The 8,266-nt window shown below is 40.9% G+C and overlaps 1 protein-coding gene across 1 annotated transcript; it reads right to left on the reverse strand.

Moving 5' to 3' along the window:
* Window positions 1–251: 251 nt before the first annotated feature.
* On the reverse strand, window positions 252–8,266 carry NDUFC1 (NADH:ubiquinone oxidoreductase subunit C1). The gene is made up of 4 exons (XM_083368005.1): window positions 8,051–8,266; window positions 6,916–7,019; window positions 5,981–6,059; window positions 252–1,087 (listed from the first exon to the last, which is right to left on the reverse strand). The coding sequence occupies exons 1-3, from the start codon at window positions 8,109–8,111 to the stop codon at window positions 6,000–6,002; spliced, it is 225 nt and encodes a 74-aa protein (XP_083224131.1). The 5' UTR covers window positions 8,112–8,266; the 3' UTR covers window positions 252–1,087; window positions 5,981–5,999.

Raw genomic sequence — 8,266 nt, forward strand, 5'->3', positions numbered from 1 at the left:
TATATCATATCACAGGTATGCCACAGGTATTGATGGCTTTCATAATGTTCCCACCATTTATGATTTTAGCACTTTTCTGATTCTTTGGATATGATTTACCAATCACATTTTTAACCTGCCCATGTTTGATGTTATTCAATGATAAAATGCCGATACTTGTAGGCTTCATCCCAATAGCTCCTAATGGTTTATCCATGTAAAATTTCAATTCCATTCCAGTGATTTTATTCAAATTTATTTTTATTGTGGCACATTACTCTAGCCCAGTCTTACCATATTTGTCAATTGCTGTATTTCAATTTCTAATTTTTTATGAAGCATCAGGTCATCCATATAAAGCAACAATGACATTTTATTAGCATTTTTGCTGTTTGATAACCAAGATTTGTTTTCTTCAAAGTACATATTTTTCATTTCCAAACATCCATTCTGGTCTTCCACTGCTTGTTTTCTATAAACATTCCAATATATTTTATGACACCTTATTACTATGGTTCATCACACAGTCAGCCTGATTTTCAGACTGGATTTGGCATTTTTATCCACCTAGAGTCCTTCCCAAGGACCTGGGATAGGCACATGCTATTATGGAGGGTTACAGTTAGCCAGATGTTTAGACTGGATTTCACATTTATTCATCTATCAAGTCCTTCCAAGGATCTGAGGTTGGCAGATGTTGTTGTTTATGGTGTTAACAGTATCGCAGGGTGTTAGTTGTTCCAAGTAAAGCTGCATTTTGCAATTGACTGGTGGCAATTTTGTCAATAACTTTGTGGTTATTGATGTATTTTGTCCTGTCTTTTTATACATAACTCATAACTTATTTTCCCCATAACCCAGTGAAATAGATTAAGGTGAGAAAAAGCAATGGACCCAAAGTTGCCTAGCTGACTTACAAAAATTTTCTGTGATAAAGCTCTTGTATAATTGGAATGTTTTATCATAACTCTTGCAAGAGGTCAAATGAAAAAAAAAATGTTTCCTTCCATACTAATCAGTGTTTTATTTCAGGAAGATTAATATTAATTAGGAATAAATCCAGCTTTGATAATTTCACTGCAGAATATGCGTCAGCTATATCTTCAATCTAGAAAAATAAAATAAAAAAACATTAATAATGGTATATCCCACAATACAGTAGGATTAAAGTCATATCCATCTACAGCCTATTTATAAAGAAATAATAGTCTCAAAGATTTTGAATTAAATTATTTATTTATTTTATTTATTTATTATATTTTTATACCGCCCTTCTCCCGAAGGACTCAGGGCGGTGTACAGGGCAATAAATACGAAAACAGGATACAAAAGTTAAAAGCGATTAAATAAATGCCCAAGGTTAAAACAATAATTAAGATGTATTAAAACCCCAACCCTAACCCATCAGACCAGGTCAGACTGCTCAAATAGATACGTTTTTAGATCGCGCCGGAAGGAGCAAAGGTCGGGGGCCGTCCGGAGCTCAACCGGCAAGCGGTTCCATAGGTCTGGCGCGCCCACAGAGAACGCTCTCCCCCTGGGGGCCACCAATCAACATTCTTTGATCGGAGGCACCCTGAGGAGGCCCTCTCTGTGGGAGCGCACTGGACGGAGGGAATTATAAAATGATTACCTAGTTCTTGACAAATCTTTGTAAATTTTCTATGTTGTTATGGTGACAAAACAGTATACGGGAGGCCACTGCCCCTCAGATAGACGGATGTGAATCCCTCCTCTTAAGATGGGGTCCTGGTGGTCAGTTGGGCCTACTTCTGGTATACCTCTCTCCAAGCTGCACAGCAACAGTTCTACCCAAGCTACCTGACGCCATCTCAGGATTGGCGGTCGAATTTCCAAAACGTATGGTACTGGGAGACTTTAATCTACCTTCCCTGGGCAGTGCATCAGAAGTGGCCCGAGAGTTCATGGCCTCCATGACGGCCATGGACCTGACTCAAATTGCTCAGGACCCAACTCAAGAGGGAGGAAACATGCCGGATCTTATTTTTGTCTCTGGGCAGTGGCTAAATGAACTGGGTGGGGTTACTCCAACATCACAACCCCTTTCATGGACAGACCACTACCTCCTGCGGTTGGGCCTCCGTCACGTCACCCCCCGATGTCAGGAGACGGAACCGACCAGGTGGTTCCGCCCCAGGCGCCTGATAGACCCAGATAAATTCCAGATGGCGCTTGGACCGATTCCCACCTCCCTCTCCCACAACCCGGTCGAGTCCTTAGTTAATGCCTGGCAACAGGCTGCTTCGGAGGCGCTCGACCGCGTTGTCCCTTTGCGGCCTCTAACCCAGTGCAAGTCCCAACTCGCTCCTTGGTTCTCCAAGGACCTGCGGGAGATGAAGTGCCAGAGAAGGGGCCTAGAGAGCATTTGGAGAGCCAGTCGGTCTGAGTCTGACCGAACACAGTTAAGATCCTTTTCTAGATCCTATCTTGTGGCAATGAGGGTGGCAAAGCGCGCCTACTTCACCACCCTCATTGCGCCCGCAGATAATCGCCCAGCCGCCCTATTTAGAGTGGTCCGCTCCCTTTTAAGTCAAGAGACGGGAGAGGACCCCCTACATAGACGAGCTGAGGAATTTAGTAAATATCTGGTGGACAAAATTGCTCAGATTCGGGCTGGTCTGGACTCTGACTGGGCAGTATCTAACGAGAGGAAAACGATGAAGTTGGCCGAGTACATTTGGGAAGAGTTCGATCCTGTGACTCCGGATGAAGTGGACAAGATCATGGGGAAACTAAGTGCCACCACATGTTTGTTGGACCCGTGTCCCTCCTGGCTAGTCTATGCATCTCGGGAGGTTACATGAGGCTGGCTCCTAGCAGTTATCAATGCCTCACTGAGTGAAGGGTACTTCCCTGCTGCCTTGAAAGAGGCGGTGGTAAGGCCCCTCCTCAAGAAACCAGCACTGGACCCAGCTGTTTTAAACAACTTCCGTCCTGTCTCCAACCTTCGCTTCCTTGCGAAGGTCGTTGAGAGCGTGGTGGCACGACAGCTCCCTTTGAACCTGGAGGAAGCTGAATATCTAGATCCATACCAATCGGGTTTCAGACCAGGGCACAGCACGGAGACGGCATTGGTCGCGCTGGTGAATGATCTCTGGCGGGCCCGAGATAGAGGTTATTCCTCTGTCCTGGTCCTATTAGATCTATCAGCGGCTTTTGATACCATCGACCATGGTATCTTACTGCGTCGTCTTGAGGGGCTGGGAGTGGGAGGCACCGTTCTGCGGTGGTTCTCCTCCTACCTCTCGGACCATTCGCAGACGGTGTTGGCAGGAGGGCAGAGGTCAAGCCCTAGGCCTCTTAATTGTGGAGTGCCTCAGGGTTCGGTGCTCTCGCCCCTCCTGTTCAACATCTATATGAAGCCGCTGGGAGAGATCATTCGTAGCTTCGGGGTGAAATATCATCAATATGCTGATGATACCCAGCTATTCATCTCCACCCCGAACCAACCCAGTGATGCCCTTGATGTGATGTCCCGTTGTCTGGAAGCGGTACAGATTTGGATGGGAGAAAACAGGCTTCGACTCAACCCGGCCAAGACTGAGTGGCTGTACATACCGTCATCTCGTTTAGTCCAAGAGGTTCCATCTCTGACTATAGGAGAGATGTTACCTCCCATTGATAGAGCACGCAATCTGGGCGTCCTCCTAGATTTACGACTCAGTTTTGAAGATCACATTGGAGCCGTGGCTAGTGAGGCATTTGCACAGATTCGTCTTATATACCAATTGTGCCCCTTTTTGGACCGAGATGCCCTACGTACAGTCACCCACGCACTCGTCACCTCCCGTATTGATTACTGTAATGCTATCTACATGGGGCTGCCCTTGAAGACCACCCGGAGGCTTCAGCTGGTGCAGAATGCAGCTGCACGGGTTGTGATGGGAGCTCCCCGATACTCCCATATTACACCCCTCCTGCGTGAGCTGCATTGGCTACCAGTTGCCCTCCGGGTGAGATTTAAGGTGCTGGTACTTACCTTTAAAGCCCTACATGGCTTAGGTCCGGGATACTTGCAGGACCATCTGCTCCCGGGAACAAATTCCCATCGTCCAGTACGCTCACACAGAGAAGGCCTCCTCAGGGTACCGTCAGCTAGGCAATGTCGGCTGGCGACCCCCAGGGGGAGGGCATTCTCTGTGGGAGCGCCAACCCTATGGAATGAGCTCCCCCCTGAGCTTCGGATGGCCCAAAACCTCCAATCCTTTCACCGCGGCCTCAAAACACACCTGTTCCACCAGGCTGACCTAGACTGACAGGCATTTTAATTAATTTATATTTAGTATTTTTAATTCATTTTTTAAATTCTCTAATTTTTTATTGCACTGATGTTCTCAATTTCATTTTATCTTGATTTATGTACTTATTATATGTTTTGTTGTTAGCCGCCCTGAGTCCTTCGGGAGATAGGGCAGGATATAAATCCCATCAATAAATAAATAAAATAAAATATATGTTACAATTACTACTGTTAATCAGATAGACCATAATGTTAACTGAGTAATGTGGAATTAGAAATGTTTCAGTGTATATTGTATGTGTGCACATTTGCAAACTTGAGTCAGTTTTTTACTCTTAGAAAATGTCTGGACTAATCCCTGCAATTCTCTTGTCAAGATTTGTTTGTCATTGCCTATTTCCAGCCTGAGAGAGAGAGTAACTGCCCAAGGTTACTCAACTGGCTTTGTACCTAAGGTAGGACTAGAACCAACACTTTCCAGGCTTCAAACCTTGTGCCTTAACCACTAAACCAGACTGGTTACAGTGTAGGCTGAAATTACTCCAATCTAAATTCAGGAAGTTAACAGGAAAATAATGGGTGATTATTCCCAGAATTGGTATATTGGGTTTAATACAGGGTTTAATATTAAATGGGGCAGTGCTTTCTAAGTCTGCTACTATTTACAATGTTGGGTATCAGCATTTTTGAAACTATGTTGAATTAATGCAAAGCAATTTTTAGTACAAATAACTGTACAAAAACTTGTGAAAACATGAAAGTTGGCATTTGCAAACTCCCACATTTAAATCTAGCTGCTGTTATGGCTGTTCTCTCTTATGATATTAGAAAATGTTACTCAAGAAAATCAGATGATGATCTAAACCAAAGCCAAGAATAAACCTTACTATCATTACTTAACAATTACTAATGCTGAGAAATCTGCTTTCCACTCTTCCCTTTCTGTTCTGCCATTTATAATGGGAAACAAGAATTCTGAGTGCTAATAAAAAATATACATAAAGACTGAGTTCAGATATAAAGGTGCTTTCTCTTTATGAAAATGAGCCAGATTCTGTCCACTGGAGTTCTGAGTTCTTCAAAAACATCTGCCATAGGTTTTAGTTAATCAAAATTTATCATATCAAATCTAAAACTATGCCCAGGCTCAATCACTGTTGGTTGCAACAAGCCAGCTTTATGGTTTGAAGTTGGAGTTTTTCAATTATCAGTATTTAAGATTAACCATTGCTTAATTCAAACACTGTGCTAATCATGGTACTGCTAAAACGGAAGTGAAAACACCTTGGTTGCATTTCAATAATGTACTAAGCTTCCATACCAGTTTAATAAACATGCATACATTGCCATCTTCACCCCCTCATGTTTCTCCTTGACCAGTGACAGAGTGAAGCAATTGAATTTTCAATTTGCAAGACCCAGAATTTGAAAACCAAGTGGACTAAAGAAGAATGGAGTAAAGTCTATCCAGGGCTTTTTTTCTCATAGAATGCTCAGAACGGAGTTGGATGGAACCTTGTAGGGTAGGCAAGGTGGGTTGTATGACATGTGTGAGTTCCGGCACTGAGTCTATCACTTCGATATGGAATACAGAACACTGAATTTCTCAAGGTCTATAATATGATGATAGAAAAAGCTACATAAAGCAACACAAGAGTTCAGAAGTATTTTTAAAACTTATAAGATAGAAAAAATCAAACCATAAAGAGTAAGGATACAGAGGTTTAATTAAATACTTACCATAACAATCAGATTGGCATTAAGAATCTTGTTTTCTCCTTTCGTATTCTGCCATTTCATAATTATGATGCTTGATAAGCTAAACGATAATCATAGATAAATACATGGAACACAAAAGGTTAGTATGTCCTTATAAGCTTCTATTATTTCATTATAGTGGCCTGAATACAACTTATACATTTAACATACATTTATTTTATTTATAATATTAGCATTTTCTTAAGTGATATTGAGAAAACGATAGAATTCAAATGATGATTTTAATGTCCTTTCAAAGTCTACATTAGTTCAAATTATTTAATGTTGCCAATTTTCAGCCTGGGGCTACGTTTATACACTATGTTAACCCATAACAAGTTTGCAGTAAGCTAGAACAAAATTATTATGCATAAGCCAATAGTGTCCCCAGCTAATTCACCAAAATTGTGTCTAAAATAATCTTTGGAAACAATTCTAACAGTACCTTCCTATTTGGAAAGCTGCAGCAAGATAATTCTATATTATGTTATTTCTATATTTTGAAGGAGAACTAGATAACACGTTTCCAACCTATATCCATAATGCTTTTAACAGAGAGAAAGCATAGAGCTTCAGTCTTATCTAAGTTGAATGCAATATTCCCTAACATCGCAGTCAGTTTGGGCTGTGGCTAGTGTGCCGTAAGCACAATTAAATCCAGTTTTAAGTAAGCTTCTTCCACAATTCTATGCAACCTAGCACATCTAATCTAGAGCCGATATACCATTTCCTGTTGATGGCATTCTATCAACTAGGAAATACATCTCATATAGCTCCTTGAAGTACATTCAGGCTCATATATAAGGGTAACTATGGAAAATGATCCATATAAATGGTCAACTGATTAAAACTCAGGAAAAGATTTAAAAAATAATCAAAGGTTACTTTACAAATATTAATTTCACACATATTCTTACCATAACCCATAATAGGACCGTTGAAGAAAGACTTAGGCCAACTTTTATCCAGTTAGGATTTTTTGAATCTTCCCTTCCTATTTGGAATACTGACCGAGACAATGCTAAAATAAAGAAGTTTCAAAGTACATTAGTTCTGAAATGAATGTAAAATGCTTTTAAAAATAATTCTTCATAAATTAGGTATACATTTCTCAATTTAACCAAAAACAATTAAGTCACATTATGACTTGTTTTATTATTTGAGCCTCAAATTACATTATTTGTGTCTCAGGTTATGTTTTCATAAGACAGACAAGATAGAAATAGGAATCAATTTTAGCTGAAGTGTCATAGTTGTGAATAAGTATACACTTATTAGATGAAATTAGAATTTTGTAAAGATCAATTCTTTTCATATATTGTATGGTTAGTTATACCAGAAGAAAAGTATCATACAGTTTATTTATTTTATTAAAGAGTTTTACAAAAACAAGATTTTACAATACATCCCAAAATCCCACCCACCCCAAGTATCATACAGTTTATTGTAAAGGACATTTAAACAGCATATATTATAACAAACAGGAAGAAGTAATTGCGTTTGAAATTTAAAATAATTTGTTTTTACACAAATCTGTACCCCATTTTTTTACTACTTAAAATGATTTTCTCCTACGCTCACGTGTAATCCCAGGCCGAAAAACGCTTAAAGAGGTTCCAACGATAAGACCGTTTTCCCTTCCAAACTAATCCTAGGAGAACACTAAAAACAAGTATCTTACACAAAGTAACCCATCAGGCTTTCGATGTAAGAAAAAAGAGGAATGTAACAACCGTGCAGTAAAGGGATATGCTCATATGCTCATCACTCAGATACAAATGCCACTGATGTACAAACACACTCAACCCGCTGCCCTAATTTGACCACACGGGGCACCGCAAAATTGTTGTATGCACAGAGGCCTCAGCAAAATGGTCAACGAAGACAGAAAGGCAACTGCAGCTGAAGGTTATACATTCAGTCTAGTAAGGCGAAACATTCACACATTCAGTCAAGATGGGTAGGGCAACAGAACACTCATGCAAATTAAATGTTTTCTTCTGAAGAGCCAAGGTTCCGAAAACAAGTCCCAACCGAGACCACAAAACTCACTTGGAGTCACCTTGCTTGGAATCTGCCAAAACCGCTTCGCAGCCCGCAAGGTCGCCGCCATGTTACTTTTCCTCTCAAGAGAAGCGAGGAGACAAACGCACCAATCCAAGAGTAAGAGGGGCGGCTGCTAAAAAGATCTAAGGAAAGGATTTGGGGCGTCATCTATCGACAACTCGGCAGAACAGCTCAAGTCAGCCGTAATAGAAGCTCATCCCC

Source organism: Vipera ursinii (assembly GCF_947247035.1).
Source record: "Vipera ursinii genome assembly, chromosome: 7".
NCBI classification, from domain to species: Eukaryota; Metazoa; Chordata; class Lepidosauria; order Squamata; family Viperidae; genus Vipera; species Vipera ursinii.